General features: G+C 34.0%; 2 protein-coding genes across 2 annotated transcripts in view; both read left to right on the forward strand.

Moving 5' to 3' along the window:
• LOC128547171 (angiopoietin-related protein 2-like) overlaps positions 1-4266 on the forward strand; it is a 35915-nt gene extending 31649 nt beyond the window's left edge. Inside the window, exons 5-6 of the mRNA XM_053518944.1 lie at positions 1351-1472; positions 4123-4266. Of these exons, the coding sequence (XP_053374919.1) occupies positions 1351-1472; positions 4123-4266 (266 nt within the window). The remainder of the gene's footprint in view (positions 1-1350; positions 1473-4122) is intronic.
• Positions 4263-21777, forward strand: LOC128547172 (microfibril-associated glycoprotein 4-like). Its single transcript, XM_053518945.1, has 4 exons — positions 4263-4447; positions 6360-6682; positions 20078-20103; positions 21094-21777. Exons 1-4 carry the CDS (start codon positions 4263-4265, stop codon positions 21775-21777), a joined length of 1218 nt encoding a protein of 405 aa, XP_053374920.1.
• The last annotated feature ends 573 nt before the right edge of the window (positions 21778-22350 follow it).

Raw genomic sequence — 22350 nt, forward strand, 5'->3', positions numbered from 1 at the left:
AAATACGTTTTGAACTACAGTCCAAATCAAATCATTTTCATTTTTTTCTTCAACAAATCAAGGGGGAAACTCTGCCTTTGCTGGGTCAAGGGGGATACTACTACATGTGACCTAATTGATAATTCTGTGAAATCTGGTGAATTTAGCTAAAATACTCTTTGAATTATAAGTATTTTCAATTTTGGACGGACGGACACACACAGGCACGTAAGGACGGATGGGCCGACGGACGGACGGAAGAATAGCCGGACGGAAAAAGCCAAAACAATATCCCTCCGCCTTCGGCGAGGGATAAAAAGGGTTTATGCGTCTACAATACTCCCCTGGTAACAGAAAAAGGCACAAAGTACGCCCCTTTCGGCGCTGGTAAGACTCAACTGCCTAAATAAAAGAGTAGCAACTGAAAGTGTTTGCATTTTCATTTGAGACAAACCTGGCGTCCACCTAGTAATGTTTGGCTAAAGCGGAACTCTGTTATACAGTATTCAAGTATGAAAAATCCATGTCGGCATATTGTTTGGCTACAAACAGACGCTACTACATTTGGTCTATTAACAATGTTTAGCTTAGCAAAAGGTTCCTTCTAGCGCATACAAATATTCTGTCTTTTAAGACAATCTGTTTTTAGCATCATGTACAGACGTTCAATATGACAGTGTTGAAAATATCTGTTTGGTTGTTTTATGATATTAAAATCTTCTGAATTATGTGCAGAAGTCGCCATCCTCGGATGTTTTCGTCACTCGAGATAAACTTTACACATATGCTTTTACGAAACGCGAGAAAAGATCTAGACATGTAAAAACAAATGAAAGGAAGAATCTGGAAACCTGGACTTAGCAAACCTGGACTTCAGCATTTGCAAATTGCAGCTAAATTATCACGCGAACAGCGACTATTTCATTACTTGATTATTTGGCTGTAGTCTATCAAACATCGATCAAATATGATTTGGTTTGTCTTCATTGGCCAACGACAAAGTTATGGCGTTTCCTTATACAACATTTGTAGCATATTAAATGCAAAGGTTTATATTGGAAGGCCAGTCAGTCTCCATGTAATACGGGAAGCTAGTTAATTAATGTTTAATTTTGCAAAATAGTTTTCCTTCAATTTTGAAAAATAAAATGTCTAATTACAAACAAATAGTTGTTTCACTCCTGGCTGCAACGATTCGGTGTTGTATGGGTGACGTTTGGCAAAATGTGAGTGATTTAACAATGTACAAGCTTACACGCGTATCAAATATAATAGAGACGGATACGATAGTTAAAACACGGAAAGGGATATCTTTGAGTTCGTGCGCTATCCAATGTAAAAGATCAGAAAGTGTGTCGTTTTACTATATAGAAAGTACTACAACATGCCACTGTAGTTCTAGTACAGATGGCATTGCAGAAGCAGTTAGCGGTGACAACACAGGAACAACATATGGACTAAGAAAAACCGTCGTTTTTACCTCGTCTCTGCAGGTTTGTGCCTTACATATAATACTATATAAATATTCTGTATATACATACTGAAATTGTATTTTTTGATAAAAGCAACTGTTTGTCATCTTTTTCCCTTTTTATTAGTTACGAACAAAGTATAGTTTCACAAAAGATTTTATTCCTTGCGTTCCAACTTGTACAAAATAGTCATGACTCAGAATATAGCAATATGTTTCTAATAAAGATATACAGTTGATACTGTGTATAAAAAGTTTGGTACGCCTTTTCAATAGCTCTGTTTTCCTTGATTTTTCTCATAATATAAAGCACTGTCATTCATACTTTGCATGAAAGGATATTTTGTCCATGGTGTGTTATAAAGATTTCATGATACTATCTGTTAGCATGACATTTAGAACAATTCACGTATGTCAGAATTTTAGACGGGGAAATTATTTCAAAGGTCCTACTAAAAACCAACTAAAGTCGAAATTCACAAAAAAAGAAATAAAAATATAGGGGTTGGTAGATCACATAGTTGTAACAAATGGGCCGGTGGTCTAGTGGTAACACGCTTGACTGTCAATCCAGAGGTCCAGGGTTCGAATTCCGGTCCAGGCACTGGCAATTTCTGAGATGCTCTTGAGTGTCTCCCATCTAACTAAGAAGCCTGTACTGGTTCTTTCCAGGAAGGACGGCTCCGCGTGTATCGGTGCTATACAACGGGCACGTTAAAGAACAAGACTGTCTATTCGCAAAGAGCTGGGTTAAGTTAGCCGGACAGGCCTGTATCTAAAAAGGATTCCTCTCTATCTGTTCTGGGGGCTTTATTTCACTCTGTCCCTCTGGTCAGATCGCTCTGTGTCTGTACTAGTAGAGGATGAATTTCGCGCCCTGTGTGGCTGCGTTTGCTATATTTAAAGCGCCTTTGAACGGTTCTATCATGAAAAGGGCGCTATATAAATCTGGTATAATAATAATAATAATATTAATAAGAATATAACAAATTTAGTTTGGAAAAATACGATCGTTGTTCCTTTAGTTTCATTGACGTCAGTTGAATGTCTGACATCAGTTGAACGTCTGTATTTTCAAAGTTTGTTTTGTTATCTTTGATCAAATACATTTAGTATTTAATATAAATACATTGTACATGCATATTCTTTTAAAAAGTGGTGTAACCGAAATATGTGGACATGAACAGGTGCTTTATTTCTCAATACGTTAATATGATTGTTATATTATTGATGGTTAAACTTTGCAAAAACATGATAAACTCATTTAGGTCTACAAATACGGTATTTGTTTTTCAACTGAATACGTTTTAAATTGAAAAATTAAAAGTGATGGCGTTACGTTATTTATCCGTGAAACAGAAAATAAGTCTCGAATCCGGCATTCGCAAGCACAAAATCTAACCACATATAAGTTAAATGAAACGCAACCTTTATGTAAATTGATAAAGCCGGTAACGTTTCTATTTTTCTAAAATTCAAATGTATGAACAACATTTGGGCAAGGGCAGTAAATTCAAACTATGTCACATCTCTTTCATTCTTGGCAAATACTTCAAAAAAAAAAAAACTGTTTACACGGCCTATTTATTTTTTTTTATCAAATGAAAGACAAGATGTAGAGTTACAACTGTGAGAAGTTTCATTAATATCTACATTGAAGATATTTTCTGTCCCCCAAAAAATGTCATCGATTTTCTGATTAACCCCTATACTTCCATTTATGAAAACTTGACTGAAGTCCATATTTTTGTAATCATTTTAACCAAAACATCAAGCATAAGATCCTATCTTTATATTGACGGGATTTTCTTATTGTACCTCCTTTATGTTTTAAACATATAGTGGTCTAATCAAATGTTACACTGTAAAAACTGTAAAAATGATCTGTGCTACCTTTGATCAATCAGTTTGCTCTTTATGAATTATAAAATCTATAAGAAGATCCTTTGGAAGCATAGCACCCAACCAAGCAAACTAATAGCAGACTCGCTTTGATTCAGTAGACATTTTATTACTTTAATTCAATTAATATTCGAGATGAAGAAGTTTACTGCAAATTAATAAAACTCTTGAACCGGATATTTCCAGCTACAGAAACTTGCGATCTATTTGAGCCGTGCCATAAGAAAACCAACATAGTGGGTTTGCGGCCGCGCAGTCTGGTCAGGATCCATGCTGTTCGCTTTCAAAGCCTATAGCAATTAGAGAAACCGTTAGCGAACAGCATGGATCCTGACCAGACTGCGCGGATGCGCAGGCTGGTCTGGATCCATGCTGGTCGCAAACCCACTATGTTGGTTTTCTCATGGCGCGGCTCATTTGTTTTCTTCAAAATATTCATATAATAATACCATTCTTATTATAAACATACTTTAACGTTGTAATAACCATCGTGGGTTCGACTTTCACCATTGTTTATTCAACTTTCATTGTCGTAGTTGTCATGAATTCGGCTTGCGTTCAGATATAAAACTTATAGATATTATTTACACAACTGCAATAATATCAAAATTCTAAAGCTATGAAGTTATTCATTGAATCTACATTTAATTTCAGATTTAGAAACGAAAAAAAAATCTGACAAAGAGTATTTAGGATATACAAATAAAAGTCATCCATGAAACAAACTGATATTGCATTGCCTCAACGGAATACATTTTGCTTTATTTCAGACAAAAGATCAACGGTTTAAAAGAATACACAAACAGCCAGAGGCTATTGACTGTCTAGCTCTGTATACAAAGGATATTTCAGAAACGGTGCATATGTTATCAAGCCGGCGGGCGGGACTAAGATTGAGGCGTGGTGTGATATGACCAATGGCGGATGGACGGTGATACAACGCCGTCAAGACGGATCAGAAAATTTCTTCAGAACATGGAACGAGTATGCCACTGGTTTTGGGAACAGAACAGGCGAGTACTGGCTTGGTCTTGAAAACATACATCTGCTGACAAGAAACAGCAGCTCACTTTATATAGACATGAGGAAGAATTGGCCTCATGACCGATATTGCAGAAAATCGATATCAGGGGAGACAACAGCTATTTGGTATTGGTAACATATATTGGTAACAGGTGACCGGTATTGCGATGTCGACATCTACTGCCTCCGGGTATTGTCACCTGGATGTTTATTTCAATATCAAGTGTAATGAAAGGGAAGGTTTTTCATAAGATAATTAAACAAGCTTCAATTATCACTGGAGTTACAAATTATGGAAAAGGGATTTTTCATTAGAAATAAAAGAAGTCATTTTTATCAAATGAATGTTTAATATGTAATTTTCTGAACCATAGCATTTTTAACATGTTATTTTATAATAATTAAATTTATTTTTATATCAATAGACCATATCTATCAGCAATAAAAACCATATTTTCATATAAAATTATTTTCATACATATTCTTATATAAGAAGAATGTATATTTTAACATGTTTTCGAAAAACAATGTAACAAATCGGCTGAACATTGCTATCTGTAAACCATTTAGATTCAAGTTAAAGGCAAATATCGATGAAGTCTTTTATTTATTTATTTTTTCATTTTCAACCAAATCCGAAATGTAAATGACCCTTAATCTCTAGAAAAAAGGAGGTTCGTACCCATAGACACATCCTTTTATATTTATATAGCACTAGCATTGATATTTTTACGGCGTCTCCCATATATAAAATATGCTGTCGTTGAAAAATAAAATCTGACATATATAGTTAAGAAATATGATCAGATTTTACATTGTTTTAAATAACGCTGTCTTTAAGTATAATATGTGTAAAAGACCTAGGTACCACCGCCCCTTCCCCCCCCCCCCCCCCCCCCCCACACACAACAAAAAAAAGAAGATCGAACCATGTTTTATCCGATTTTATAACTTTTACGGCCATAACACATTCTTGTCCAAAAAAAGGAAAACAAAGACAAATATCAAACAGGGAAGTCACAAAATACTAATAAACTTGACGAATATATTTTAAAATTGTCTGATTGATATGTATTATACCTGCTGCCACTACCACGTCCATTCTTATGTCACAAAAATACATACGTAAGTTATTTTGTTTTTTTTAAACAGCTGTTTACAATTTATAATTACACAGGTGTAGGTTTTGAATTATTTTAATCTGAAATGGTTGAACATCACACGTATATCAATTCAGTAATTCTTAACATATAGACAAAATAGGAAGTTTAATGAATCGAAAATTATGGTATGTTTGTAAAATTTAAAAAAAAAAAAAAGATAGTGGCAATCAGCGTGGTACAGGTATTTTTCCGTATCCAGGCAGACATTATTCATTTTAATATAACTACACATATTCCACCAATATATGAAAACTGTTTGCAAAATAAAAAATATGCAAAAGATTAAAATCGCATGATAATTTTACCTTGTAATTACAAAACAAATACCCGTATTAAATTCAAAACGCAATTATAGCCTTATCAGTATTATAATCGTCTGTGTTGTTTTAACGTTCCTTATTTAGAGGTAATTGGCAAGTTTTATTACAGGTCCAATAAAAAGTATTTATGCGTGATGCATACAACATTTTATTACTTCTATATAGAAAGTTGTTTCATGTAAAATTATCTTGAATTGAACATGTACAATAAATTATGAAAGTAAGTTAATCACGACGACATTTATGATAACTGAAAAGATCATGAAACCAGGTAAAATGTTCACGAAACAAAAATATATCATTAAGTTACTGAAGTAAAATTCAATTCTGTTTTAAATGCAGATATTATTCGCATTGCAAAAACATTCTTGTACACAAAAAAAATGCTCCGGACATATTTTCCAGCTTTAATTTGATCAAGGCGGTCCTTGAAATTTATTTACTCAAATTTATTAAGTAAAATATGTACAAAAAATTCTGTATTTTACTTTTTTACGACAGTTTGCATTTCCATCGGATGGAATCGTTTGGAGATGTTCCAACTTCTGCTGCTTATGCTGAATACACAACCTTCAAAGTTAATGACAACATGGATAAGTACAGATTGACAGTGGCGGGATATAAAGGGAATTGTTCAGACAGTTTGAGTCCACACAACAATACTCCGTTTTCAACCTTAGACAATGACAATGACTTACACGGACCATATAACTGTGCAGAATACTACAGAGGGGCGTGGTGGTATAAAAGCTGTTTTGCGTCCAGTCTAAACGGATTGTACTTGGATGGTGCCAGCAGTAACTTCGGCAGTGGCATCATCTGGAGTTTGTGCTGGGGCAATTATTATTCATTGAAAAGAACTGTGATGAAGATACGACGGCATCTGTGAAAATATGAAAGCACGTACATGTAATTATAACTTTTTGCAGGAAAAATTTTATTTTATTGTTTCATTTTGAAGTTATACCATATTTTGGGACGGACGGCAGATATCTAAACATCTAACCTATTACAAACAAACTTCGAGAATTTTCTTCAAAGTGTTCATTTACTTCTAAGATGTCTTATTTCGGAACGTGGAAATAACGCTGTTAACATTTCCACTTTTTCCTGCATGTGTAACCTAATTTATTACTAGGATAAAAATTTACTTTTTTAATTGACAAAGAAATTCAAATAATATACGAGGGTTGATCCAGACGTTCTGTCACCTGAGACTTGAAAACGTATGAAAAAAAAAGAAGGCAATACTTCATACCCAAGACCCTTTACCAATTTTGCATTGTCGTTTGATATCATCATAAAATATATTGCAAACTTGTCTTGTTGTCGGCATATACAGAAAGCATGGTAATGTCACTGACGTTATTGACATCAAAAATCGATTTTTTTGTCACAAAGTGTTATCATTCCGTAACGGGCTTTAAATGGCAGACAACAGATAGACGTTAAATCATGCCATTAGAATTCCATTCTATGAAAAGCAGGACCATTATTTTCCTATTTCGTGCTCAAATAGCTCCACTGAGCTGATAGATTGATTTCCAATCAGTATGGTATGAATATTTTGAACATTCCAATATGTGCAGCTGTGTTGGAGTTTTAATACTTAACAACCGAAATAAATTTATATTACTCACTCTATGTCGTGAGTAAATCAATTATTCACTAATTTCATGTTCCTAACTACAAAAACAACAAACACAAATATAGGATACAGGTCTTAGTATTTGACAGCATTCCAATGTACAAAAAATACGAATGTATTTGTCTTGCAAATGTCAGACGGTACGATGTTGTGCGATGTGTTGATGATCGACCAGTAGAAGTGGGGTAAATGTGGTTATCTTTATCTTTGTACACCACTCAGCCTGAAAACATACTATCAAAATTTAAGGCAAACATACAATCAGATGTACATGAAAATCTAAACTGTAAAAATGTGCTTTCTATTAGGTCCCGAATGAACAAAATGTAATAACTTGAACTCATCTTATCTAGAATTATAGTTAAACAGCATATAAGATGGCAATTCTGGTCTCTCTCAGCTTCGTTGAATAACCACAAAATAAGAAAAAATGTGCAGTGTGTAAAACATAACATTCTTTCAAGGTAAAATCAAAAATAAAATGAAAACTAGCTCAGAAGATAACGGCAATTTCCATCTGATAACGAAAGAATAACATTGCATGGGAAAAAACAGCATAAAATATATAGATATAGAATTAAATGCGTACTTGTGAATGTTACTTTTCTTAATGTAGATACTGAGTCTGGCATGAAGAATTCAAATGTTCTCATATAATGTTAAATGTATATCTGCCTTTAAAGTTCGTTCTAGTAATACATGAATACTCAACAGTAATAATTATCAAGGAACTGTTCATGTCTAAAGACTCTTGAAATATAAGGTACGTAACTGTGAACCTTATTTTCTATCAGAACATAAAGGAGACGTAATGTCTGGCCTGAGGAATCTCTCTAGAACTAAATGATTACTCCTGTTTAAATCACAGTCAAAAAGTCAAATCTGCCTTTGATATTCGAATACAGTTACAAGCCATCAGCAATAACTATTAAGAAACTTGAAATGTCTGTTAGGGTGGGTGGGAGGGAATAAACAAATAATCAAAATACTTGTTATGCTGTCAAATATTCAACCTCGAGTGAAGAATATCAATTAACAATCACTTATATAGTGCACTGAAAACATGAGAAAATCGTGAATTGCAAGCAGAAAACGCGGTAAAATAACTACCGGGAACTGGAGACAAAATAGTTAGCAGACGATGAAAAACGTGAATAATTTTATTCAACCAACACTGGTTCTAATGTATGAAGCACAAATATCTAAAATAAAAATAACAAAGGTAGAAAGACAGTAAAATCTACGATCCTTCTTTGAAAATTAGAAATACAATAAAACATCTTCGGTGATTCAATAGCTCAGACATTATAGAAAGTAGACGTGCATCTTCTGACAAGATTTACAATTTTGGCTCAATCTACCAAGGGCGTAAAATAAGATACTTGTTTCATTTAAGGTAATAAAATCCAAACACGTTTTCTGGCCTTAAAGCCATAAGAACATTTAGTGTATTATTATAGAAATATGATAAATACTTATATTGTATCACTTTTGTAGAAATATTCTATTTTTAAAATTAACAATTTCTCGTTTCTAATTTATCGCTCCTAGATTACGACTGCGGTGTTCAGTATCTATAGAAATATTTCTGAGGTATATTCCAGTAAAAGGAGTTGTACAGTTTTACGTTTCCGCCATGGTTGCCATTCGCGATAGTTCAAATGTAACATTGATTACATACACGAAAGACATTCCTTATGAAAGTACCACGGACTTGTACCAAATTTGATTCCTGCTATCATTACGTGTATTTATTAAAAATATGGCTAAATAGATTGAAGGGTGGTAACTGTATGACCTGTATTGTTCCTCCTGTTATCCTAAAATAAAAAGACAAACCGCGCAACTTGGTCGAAATTTATTCTTGAATTGTAGAACATCATAAAGGCAACAAGTGTAAAAAGAAAATTTTACTTCCATGTTTTCATGTTATTCTCTTTTAAACATGGTATCAATTTGGAGGAAGTCTTCCTTCACATGTAACTACAATAATGCTTATCTAAAGGTTAATTTGCAAACCATATTGAATCAATCCATGGGTGAGTATCATAAGCCATTGATGAAAGTAAATACATTTGCAACACATTGAGCTAAATCTTGATATATACTCGGTAAAAAAAGTTCTGCACACAAGGATGTTTTGGGTGACTATATTTATATTATATGACACACAACAAACATGAATATACCAGATTAAACTTTAATCAAAGCTTAACACAGAACTAAAAACGAAAATAAAATCCAAGTATGCGTTCTTGAGTAATCCATAAAAGAAATCCCCAGGGGTCCTCTGTCAAAAATGGTTAAATCATTGTTTTACTACCAAACACTAATAATGCGTATATCCTCCACGCTGGATGTGACACTGCTTGATACCGCTGATTAAGACGAACAACAGTACTCCGGTGAATTCCAAATATCGCTGCAACATCCTGCGGTCGCATACCAGCTTGTAAATGTCCCAGGGCACGAGCCCGGTCTTCATTAGTTAGTCGTCTTTTTTATTATGGATCGCAAGTTTATTTTCTTTTATAAAATTCATTTTACAAACAAAGTATTTAAGTAATTAAGTTACTAGGTGTTTGATTGATCAACAATATAATAAATTACTCATATTCAGGACTTTGTCTGTGTGTATGGTCATTGTGTGAGGAAAGAATGAAAGCAAGACTATTCTGAGCACTTTTCAAATTTACTGCTAATTTTGCCATTTTTGAAGGCTTACCCCCAGTTCATATAAACTGTTATAACTTGATCATTTATGTATCGATTTTCATTCTGTTTCAACCAGTGTCCTTGTAACAAATATCTGTTGACTATGGTAAATCCAAAAATGCATGTAATTTTTTAATTTGCGCGATAATGAAGAAAACATCCAGCTGTGCAGGACTTTTTTACCGAGTATATATTAACGCCTACGCAAATACTTCCCGGGCACACATTTTAAACCCGTTCCTCGCGTGACCTCGACGTATAATTACAGGAATCGGATATCTCGTATGATTTCGGCAGATACATGAATTGTACATGATTGTATTTTTGTTTAAAGGTGGTCACTCACATTAAAGCAACATGTCATGATACTTTTTTCAGTTTTCAAATATTTTGTCAGAGATTTAATTAAGAAAAAGAAAAACAACATTTACTTAGAATTAGACCCCTGTTTGAAATGAGTGTTTGACCATTTTTATGAAAGTTACCTTTAATTACTTACCTTTAGTATGAAAGTGTTTAAAAGCGAATATTTCTTCTGATTTCAATATATGCAAAATGTTATTTCTAGTTTTAAATTTGCATTTTATATATACGGGTGGGATAACAGTCTTAAGTAAACGGTTAGTTTTAACAAAAGTGTAGCTTCAAATTCGTACTAATTTATCTTGGTTATTGCACAAAGATATGCAAAGGGAGGCAATAAGAATGATAAAACCTGCATTTCTGATGACGTTCGGCTAAATAAATACTTTTCAATGCATATCTTTGACAATTATAGTACAAAAGTTCTAATATTCATATCATTCTTTGGCAAAATATTTTTTATTAAATTTATGTTTATGCTGGAAAGCTATCTTGGCTGAGTAAACAGGATAGGAAAATCAAATTTTGATAATACCTGCAGTTACAGTTTCAAACTCTCCTTCATTATTTATAAAAATATGTATACTATTAGCAGAAATTATAACCAAGAATCTTTTTAGAAAAAATGTCCATGACTGTATGCCGTCAAAACTATTTTAACTAAATGCGGTTTTAGTAACATATGGGACCAACAAACATTCACAAATAGCAAATGGCTAAAGATGGCAGTTAAATTCAAGCTAAAGGATTTATTCATAAACTGATTAAAAATTCTAGCAATAGCACTTTCTATAGATTATTCAAAACTTCATTTGGCCTAGAAGAATATTTATCCAATACCCAAAGTCTTTATTCCATTCTGTCATAACTTTCGCACGAGAAACCATAGGTTACCTGTAGAAACCAGAAATTGGACAAGAATACCATTAAACCAAAGAACATGCTGGTCTGGGCTAGTTCTAAACCTCGGTGCAAGAATTGGTTTTACTATGTGAAACAGAAATTTCAAGAGTGTAATATTACTTTCAATATACAGAGTTATATGTATAAGTCAAACGTTGTTGGTAACATTGAGAAATGTATTATGGAAAAATATGTTCAAGATTGGTTTAACGGTATCAATAGAATAACTAGTAATAGTGGTAAAGGCAACAATAAATTAAGAACATATTTTACATTTAAATCTGAATTTATTGTTGAGGAATATTGTAAAATTATTCTGCCAAGAAAACATATGTCTGCCTTATGTAAATTTCGATACGTATAGAAAGTGGTAGATATGAAAATTTAAAACTTGAAAATAAAGTTTGCCCATTCTGTCCAAATATTGTGGAAGACGAAAAACATGTTATTTTGAAATGTTCCATGTATAATGATTTAAGGGAGTCTCTTTTCAGTAAACCACCTCAGTAGCCTAGTGGTAGAACGTCCGCTTCGAGTGCGGGAGGTCGTGGGTTCGATCCCCGGCCGCGTCATACCAAATACGTAAAAAATGTTACTAGTAGCTTCCTCGCTTGGCGCTCAGCATTAAGAGGATAGTGCTAGGACTGGTCAGCCCGGTGTCAGTATAATGTGACTGGGTGGGGTATCATGCCACGTGTCTACGGCGTGATATTCCAGTGAGGCATCACTATAAAATTGGGCATTGTGCTCACTGCTACAAGTAGACACCGTCGTTTGTATGACTAAAAAATTGTTGAAAAAGACGTTAAACCCGAACACACACACACACAGTTATGTAGTTAAAGACAATGAAATTTTCAAGAATTTGTCAGAACAAGAACAAGTGAAATACCTATTTACAAATTGTATTTGTGTAAATAATCTTAATAGAATTTTAGACTTTTTTTTTTTTTACTACATTTGAGTTTTATTCACTTTCTGATATGCTATGATGGTAAATTTCTTTAGGAGGTTGGTATTAACTATGTTGCTCTAGATCTGATCTGAAGTATTATCCATTATCTTAAATATATTTTAATGCACTTGTGTGCTATTCTTTTATTTTTAATTTTCATAGTCTATGTAAACTTTAAGACAATATTGTCACAGTTAAGATAAATGATATTTTATATTTTCATCTTCATAATCATACATTTTGTGACTCACCGATGCCCAAATTGGGGCATCATTTGTGTATTATTTGACATATTGCATTTAGATATGAAAATCGTTTGTATGAGAATTCTTATCTTATTTTGATAGAATTGAATCATATCATTATTTTCTTATGAGCCTCATATATATTGTTAAAAAATCACCTCATTGATTCATGTATTCATGATATGAGTGAAATAAAAGGTTTTTGACTTGACTTGACTTTACAGTGAAAATCAAACATGTATTAAGCACTCGGTGAACACAAATTAGTGTAAATGACCGGTTATCAAAGTTTCAAACAAATCCATTACTTGCCAAAATCTGATTAACCATCTTTAATGTTTAGCCTGCTGGCGGCCAGCGATTCTGCCTTTGCGACCTGTGCAGACCAAGATCAGCCTGCACATCCGTGCAGTCTGATCATGGCCCGCACTGTTAGCTGTTCAGTCATTAAATTTTCAGTGAACACCCCTTCGAATGATAAATGGTATTGCCCAAATTAAAAGATAGACCGGTCCATTATAGAAATTAAGCAGGGTAAGGGTTAATGTTCAGCTTAAAAGAATGGTGCTTATTAAGACCATATTGACTAGTGTCGTCTATACAAGAGCTTCATTAGTCAGACGTTTTATTTAACTATTTGCAGTTAATATATGAACTTCTATTTACTCAGTAACTTTACAAATAGGACGTGTCCCGTCATTAGAAGCAATATTAACACCCATTTACGTATCAAGATGGAAGTGTGCTTCCCCTATTTAAATTTAGCCAGAACATAAGACTCGGTTTCAAACTAAGTTTTAAATAAACTTGTAAGATCTCGTTTGTTTTTGCGACGCCTTCTGGGACCACTTACACTACTTACACAGTTACTCAACTCTTCAAAACAGAAACAGACAAAGAAACAAACAAATCTATACGGCAAATCAGAGAATATTATAGACGAAAAATTATTACATGATTTTGGCATTTATTGTAAGCTAATTTTACAAATTTTATCTAAATATCATACAAAACCCGACTATCACAGCCTTTGTATGTTTTCAAAAGTTCCCGGGCACATTTAAGGCATTGTTTCATTTGCTTCAAAGCAAATGAGGTACCCACCTAGCACAAACCTTTCTCAGGTCCAAACACTTTGTTTGCACACTGTCTTCTGATATGCCAGTACAACTGGCTATATCTTTCACTGATAATCGCGCATCCTGTTCGACCACAGCTTTTACAGCAGCGATGTTTGCCTTGGTAACAGAGGTCTAGGCCTACCAGAACGGGTATCATCTCCGACAGATAATTTCCCAGCTTTAAGACCTTTAACCCACCTAAAAACTGTGCGCATTGAAATGGCCTGAGGTCCATATATACCACACAATTCATCAAATATCTGCTTTGAACCTATAACAATCCTAATGCGGCATTTAATATAGCTACGAATTCCAGTCTTTCCGTCCATTTAATCTCGTCTGTAAGCTGGAACTCTACTACTGTCTCAGTAGATTTCCAAACTATGTGTCTCTGACTCAGCTGCCTATATACGCTGTCGTTTATAGCATTCGACTACAGTAAAGACATAACTTCTATGCGCTTGCCCTAAAGCTCAAAACCTAGTCACAACACTGCAAACCTTCTTTAGTTTTAAAAGGTCCAATATCTTCCTTTAAATAATTTATCCGCCAAACAGTGTAGCTACAATAGCTTTCTTATCAAGGTACTGGGATAAGTTATTCGTTTTTATCATCAATTGTGGATAACTTTCATCAGTCTACCTATTTATACCCTAGAACTCCTGTGACATTTACAGAAGAGAGCTCTGATAGGTGCTATTTAAGGATGTACGAGCGTTTTTTTCCAGGATATCCGCCATTTTGAAAAATGTTTCTTCGAATATTTCTTTCTAACAAAATTTATGCCAAAAATTAATGCTTAATAATTAAAATATGGCTAATAATGTACCATTTGACCAACCAGATTCCACTAGTTTCGACAAAACAATTCAACCCTATTTTGGCTGGAATTTGCCTACAATTGATGTACGATGTACGATGGGGTAGGGCTCGTTAATTTCAAAATTCTATTTAAGCAGATCAGGTATAGGTCTGATATTTTTCTGACTGATAAATAATAATGCGCTACAACTGAAAGAAACGTTTTCAACATAGCACTTTATATTATCTAGGAAGTATAAATTGAAACAAAAACAACTAAAAATATCAAAATTCACCAGTTTTTAAAGGTTTCTTTCAAAATATATCTCTTAGATGCACGGTGACCCCAACATTTCTTCTTTCCATTTTGAAGCATTTTTGTGTGTCAGCAAAATATTTTTAAAATCTTAACGGTAGATTTTTTTTGGAAGATTTAAATACTTTTTTTCTTTTGAAAAAAAAGTGGGTGGGCTAATTATGCCAACATGTAAAAATAAAAGAGATTTGTTAGTGACATTTATGCTTGTATAATTCTGATTTCACCTTGTATTCATAGTAACCTGTACGAGCTGAAATCCCTATACCAAAAAGTGGAATACTATATGTTTTATAAAATTCCCCCATTTTTTTTTCCTCAAATTAACTTAATTTCAGAAATGCATTAACAGCGGGTGAAAAAATGCCATATAAAATAAAAACGAGTGCGGTGACCTGTGCTTTTTCTACCTTTATTTGTCTTAGAAACTAATGTTCTTCAAGCTCACAGAGTGTAACAAAATTCTTAACGGTAGAAAAAATTTGATTATACATCCTTAAAGAAGTTATTCCTAATTGGTCTAAATTAGTAGATAGTTGTTTACACAACAAATGTTTGGTTCCCTGTAACTATTTTACGTAACATATTACGTGATATGACAGTTCTTAACCCAAATCAACCAGAAATAACCTAAATCTTATTATTAACAGCAATTCAACTATACGGGAGTCAAACACAATCTGAGCTTATCTATTACGTTATTGATGATACATCAAATATACAAACTACTCTTGACAGTGAACATTCTTCTAGCATGTATAACCTATTTTAAGTATTACAGGCTAACACTTAAGGCTAACCCTTAAGAGACCTACCAACCCGCCCGCTTAGTTCAATAGGGAGAGCGTCGGTCTACGGATCGCGGGGTCGTGAAATCGATTCTCGGGCGGGGCATATGTTCTCTGTGACGATTTGATAAAAGACATTGTGTCTGAAAGCATTCGTCCTCCACCTCTGATTCATGTGGGGAAGTTGGCAGTTACTTGCGGAGAACAGATTTGTACTGGTACAGAATGCAGGAACACTTTAGGTTAACTGCCCGCTATTACATGACTAAAATACTGTTGAAAAATGGCGTTAAACCCAAAAGAAAAAAAAAAAAAAAGAGACCTACCAACAATGTTAACTCTACAGAGAGTAATTGTTAGGTATTCTGAAGAATACAGTAATTAACTGTCTTATAAAATCTAGTTAAAGCAAGGGTTATAAGATCCAATCATGAAAATCTATGCAGAAGTTGTTATAATTGAATATACCTGTAACAAACAGGTCAAACCTGTGAACAAAGACCACTCTTCGGAACAAGCAAATATGACCCTTGAGAATGAATTAGGCCGGTCGCCAGGTGGTCGCTATTCACGGCCTTTTTATGAGCATTTTTCTACGGGGAACCAGAGACCGGTCGTTGTCGACTGGTGGTCGCTATTCACGGGTGGTCGCTAGCACAAGTTTGACTGTATATATTAAACAACTATTGTGTCATATCACTATGGGAAGACATGATTAAGGTTGCTTTTATACATTTATCTTAGGCACTTTCTAATATTTGAATGATCATATTACATGTAACATAGACTAGCCACTAGACTGATAATAATGTATTTCTACATGTTTCCTTTTTTGACGAATTTAATTTCATAGAGACAAAAGCCAGTCTATTTTAGAGATTTTCGCAGAGGAATGATGTTGAAATTATATTGGACATAGAATACAGACTGGCTCAGTTCACTGCATTTAATCATAAAAATGTAAAAATCATATATCATAGTCTAGGAGCTAGTCTACATGTAACATATTGGACATCATTTATACAGAAAGTCGTTCCTTCTCAAAATAAAATGCAGGTTTTGGCTGTATAATAAATCATTTCTCCACTAGTAATTTAAATGAATATGAACTATTTATTTTCATTCATCTTTATAATGTTCTCATTTGCATATGTAGCTTTTCTAAACAAATTATCACTTTATAATTCATAATATCATTTAAACCAGCCTTTGTAATTTTATCAACAAGTACTATTAGTTACACTGCTTGTTGGTGACAGGATACGGGATATACGCTGTCGAGGAAATCCATATCAGGCGAGAGCGAAGCTCGAGCCTGATATGGATTTTCGAGACAGCGTATATCCCGTATCCTGACACCAACAAGCTGTGTAACGATTTTATCTTGCCGACTACCCTTTACTTACATGCTATAATCTAATATTTTGTAAATTAACAAAGCGGCAGCCATTTTTTAAAACAAAATTCATATCTGAAATGTACTAGCAGGATATAGAATATATCCTGTCTCCACGTGATGTCTATTGACCAATAGAAATGCAAGAAACTTGTAGGAGGCAAGATAAAGGGTTTTACATTGTCAGTATCGTGTTAAACATATCTTCAAAGTGGTCTTAAATATTGTCAGAGTCCTACATCTGGTCTCAATTTAACAAAAGTGAAATAGTTTAGCTTTTATTCTTTCTCTAGGTATCTTGCCCAGTCTAAACAAGTAACTGGATACTTAATCTATATCATCGATACCTTTGTTGAAGTAGCAGCAGATTGCTCAGTTCAGGGTATTGAAGGCGCAGTTAATCTCATTACAGAATTAATGATCAAAGGATTCATCCTAAAGTATAAAGGAACTCTTTCCAAATTCAACCGTTAACAATTTAGTTGCTTATAAATATTGTAGAAACAATTACTTTTGTACAGTGCATTTCAAAGACATTGCTAATTGGATTTTTTATGTTATCCTGCATATATGTTTCCTAGAGTAACAAGAGTTAATGAATGAATTAATAAGTTATCATAATAAAAAAGAATAAAAGAAATGATGTGTGTTTTAGTACGCATTTGTTCCCTTATGAACAATAATTTTTAAATAAGCTATAGGGACCTCCGTGGTCAAGTGGTTAAGGTCAATGACTTCAAATCACTTGCTCCTCACCGATATGGGTTCTAGCCTTACTCGGGGCGTTGAATTCTTTATGTAAGGAAGCCATCCAGCAGGCTTATGGAAGGTCTGTGATTCTATCCGTGTGCCGGCCCGTGATGAAGTAATGCAAAGAGGGGCACCTGGGGTCTTCCTCCACCATCAAAGCTGGAAAGTCGCTGTAAGACCTATAATTGTGTCGGTGCGACGTTAAACCCAACAAAACATATTTCACAAATAAAATTATATATTGATATATTTCATTATTTATTTACTTAAACGTGTTTTGAACTTAAATGAGCATGATATTATACAATTTTATCTAGAAGTACATATACTTGACTAAGAATTGCGGTATTTGGTACAGTCATTTAAAATACATGTACCAACTCTATACAAAAACTTTTAATACATTATTTCCATGCTAAATATCTGTATTCTAAGCAACAAAATTACTCTTAATCCTGCCTGTGACTTTCTGTCAGTTATGAATGCACACATGAGATCATATTTAATGAATTGCGATGATGTTTTAAAATAATCCCTACATTTCTATCAAAGTTGGTAATATATCTATTTTCCAATGTGCCTCGTATTTAGCAGTCATGTATACCCTTTTGTATAAATATATATCATATGTACATGCCTATGTAATATTCATACAGTCAACATCATTGACCTATTTTATATGAAAGCACAGGGACAATATGATATTACATTTGAACATTTCTGTTTATCTCGCCTGTAAGGTCTTTTTCAATATGCGTATACTTGCAAGTAAAACTATACTGTTAAACTACAGGTATTTGATGCAATTATCGAGAAAGAGTCAACAGGAATGAATAAAACTAGTAACAAGAATGTCAACCATAAAATAATAATATGAACATTGGACAAAAATGTTAATTCATCAACGTTTGTGCTGCCATACCATAAAGTGAATAGATAATTCTCAAGAAGAAAGAATTTACCACGTGCTTTCGAGAAGAAAGAATTCACCATGTGCTATCGAGAAGAAAGAATTTACCACGTTTTATCGAGAAACGTGCTATACAAATTAAAACACAGGACGTCATGAAGTCCCAGTATGACTAATATCACATTGTACAATTAAATTTCTTAACATGGTATATGATGTGTTTTCCTCTTATTATACTCTTCTATGACATATGTACATAGTTCGTACGTAACAAACTTGGCAATTATGTCCTAGAATCATTCTATGTTTTCTAGGATGACTTGGATGCTTTAACTGAACAGCCGCGTGGCGTTTATACCGAGCCATTCCAAGGAATTTCCGTTTTAAGATCCATGAGGTTGCAAACTATTGTTTCATCTCAATCCAGTCTAAATAACAAATGAAAAAAAAAATGGGACAAATCTCTTTGATCTGGCGTATTTTATGTTGACATTCGCGTTTAAAGCTTAAAAACTTCTGAAGGTAAGCTGGACACAGTTCATTACACAAAGAGTTATTCTATCGGATACATAACAGTTACACTAATGAAATTAAAAACCAAAAGTTTTTACAGATGACCTGTTGATTTCGTACAATTGCTTGGCGGACATGCAACTACCATGACTGATAAATGATACAAGTTAATACTGAAATTTTCGTTTACTCGTTTCTAAATGCATCCCTTAAAGGGATAAAATCAACACAGGTCGCCGTAACGGATATCATTCGCCGTTCATACTTAGTCAAAATTAATTATGCATAATCTTATTTAACACTAAAACATTAACTGCCGAATCAATAAATTCTATAAGATTATCCTTTTGCAGCGTAGGACACAACCGAGCAAAAAAGAAAAATAATATAATCAACCGACGATATCAGCCGAACATTCAGTGTTCTACTATAATATTTATACCGTATTATCTATTCAAATGTTTGAAAATAGTCCGCCAGTCTCTTGTCAGCCAGTCTTCATTTCTCTGTTAGAATTTGCTCTGGAACGAATGAAAATGTTTAGCTACATACAATTGTATGTGTCTATCCTGGTGGCAATGATCGGGGTTTGTATGGGTGAAGTTTGGCAGAATGAAAGTGTCTTAACTATGTACAAGCTTTCACGTATATCGGAACATTCAGCAACAGTTTCGACGATTGATATACGAAAAGGAACGTCTCTAACTTCTTGTGCTCTTCATTGTAAAGGACTAGAAAGTTTGGCATTTTACTACATTAAAAACCCTTCAACATGTCTGTGATGTTCTGATACAGATGAAAAAGCAGATGGCGGTGACAACGTTGGAATGATATATGGAATAAAAAAAAACAAAAGTTTATACCTCGTCTTTACAGGTATGCGTATCAAATGCATTTTAATTTATATCCATGTCTTATTTTGTATATAAATAGTATTTTGATTTTGTTGTCAAATACGTGTACGAACACAATACATGTATATAAAATGCTTATTCGTAGAGTTGTTGCATTTCAGCTTGTATAAAATTGTCATATCTTAAATAATATCGTATATGCATTTCTCAAAAGTGATAATTTTAATGTTAAAACTAATGTGTAGAGTTACGAACAAACAATCGTAAAATCTAAACAGCTTTGCATTTACCTAGTTGAAATAACAATGGAAGCGATCCAATAAGAAAAGCAACGTTCCAAAATCAAACTTAGTCTTCCCCACACAAACATCCAACTTTTATCGAACACTAATACAGTACATGTCAAGATATTGTTTTTTTGTGTGGTGACTGATTTAGAACATTTCATTATGTCGCGTTTGCGAAAACATAATGAAACATTTGTTTTCCTGCTAGCGATTCGCAAACACGACAAAATAGTTTTTGTAAATAGCGTGCACGTTACCGCGAAATAATGTTTTGTTCTGTCGCGTTTTGTATTTCGTTATGTCGCATGACTTTTTTTTTCATTTTGTCTCGCCAAAACGACTTACAAAACTTTCAAAATTTCGTTATGGCGCGTTGGCAACCGTGCCAGGACGACACAACGATTGTGCTACAACCAACGCGACATTAACGAAATGGCCTATATCAGCCACCATACTTCATAGCTATACATACACAAACACATGGGCATATTCAAAAACACACAGACAACGATGACGAAACAAAAAAGATAAAAAACAAAGTGGAACATACTTACAAGTTTATACCAGGAATTAAAATATTCTCTTTGACGTCAAAGGAGCACCCCAAAGATTTGAAATTTGTTAGTTCTGGGTTTAACATTTGAATTAAATAACTCTTGCTCTGTTTCAGACATCAAAACAAAGTTTTAAAAGGATACATAAACAACCAGAAGCTATTGACTGCCTTGCTTTATTTCAACAAGGCTATCTCGCAAATGGTGTATACGTTGTGCAGCCGGTGGGCGGGACTAATATTGAGGCATGGTGTGATATGACGAATGGCGGATGGACAGTGATACAACGCCGTCAGGACGGATCAGAGGATTTTTACAGAGGATGGGGAGAGTATGTTGAAGGCTTCGGAAACAAAACAGGAGAGTACTGGCTTGGTCTTGAAAACATACACCGGTTGACAAAAAACAGCAGCTCACTTTATATAGAAATGGAAGCGTTTGGAGATGTTCCAACTGTCGCTGCTTATGCCGAATACACAACCTTCAAAGTCAATGATAATAGCGATAAGTACAGATTGACAGTGGCGGGATTTAACGGGAATTGTTCTGACGATTTGACCTACCATAACAATAGCCAATTTACAACTTTTGACAGTGATAATGATGCCAAGGGATCTGCCAACTGTGCAGTAATATACAGCGGAGCTTGGTGGTATAATAATTGTCACCATGCCAACCTAAACGGCTTGTATTTAGGCGATGGAACAACTGCATTTGGTCAAGGTGTCAACTGGTACAGTTGCTGGGGCTTAGAATATTCTCTGAAAAGAACTGTAATGAAAATACTTCGAAACGTGTGAAATATTGTCATTTTGGCAAGTGCATGATAATTTGCATACACATTCTGTGAATGCAGGATTATTCAAAGTTTGCCAGCATAATTTGTTTTATAGTTAATACAAATGTACATTTTATGTGTGTACTAGAACTTGATTTATTGCCATCCGGGCGGAGAAAGACAACGATATATTGGTAGTAAATCACCTGATCTTTTCCTAGTAAAAAGACAAGCTACATGTGTGCGTATTGACTTCTAAGTAGGACGTTGTATTATGACGTGTCAATGTATCAGCGACTTTTAATTTACAAACTCTTTGAAAATGTTGCAGTAATACTAACGGTAGATATAACATGTCATCATGAGAAAGGCAAGCGTTTCTCAACCCTCGGTAAAGTTGGATAACAAACACACTAGAACTCGTTTTTTTTTTCATTCCAAGTTGTCCCTATGGTTTGGAAATACCACCTTACATAGGCAGGCATGTAAGACCCGTAAAATCTAAATTTTCAGTGAGCTTCTGCTAAATGATACTAAAATAAACATTTTTTTTCTCAAATTCAGTTTGGTTTTTCTTTAGATCAACAAAAATGTG

This window comes from Mercenaria mercenaria, chromosome 12, assembly GCF_021730395.1.
Source record: "Mercenaria mercenaria strain notata chromosome 12, MADL_Memer_1, whole genome shotgun sequence".
In the NCBI taxonomy this organism is placed as follows: domain Eukaryota; kingdom Metazoa; phylum Mollusca; class Bivalvia; order Venerida; family Veneridae; genus Mercenaria; species Mercenaria mercenaria.

Coding starts and splice junctions, on each gene's coding strand:
- LOC128547172 (XM_053518945.1), top strand. CDS start 4,263: ATGACCAATGGCGGATGGACGGTGATACAACGCCGTCAAGACGGATCA. Junction 4,448..6,359: donor ATAGACATGAGGAAGAATTG/GCCTCATGACCG, acceptor TTTTTACGACAG/TTTGCATTTCCATCGGATGG. Junction 20,104..21,093: donor AAGCAGATGGCGGTGACAAC/GTTGGAATGATA, acceptor GCTCTGTTTCAG/ACATCAAAACAAAGTTTTAA.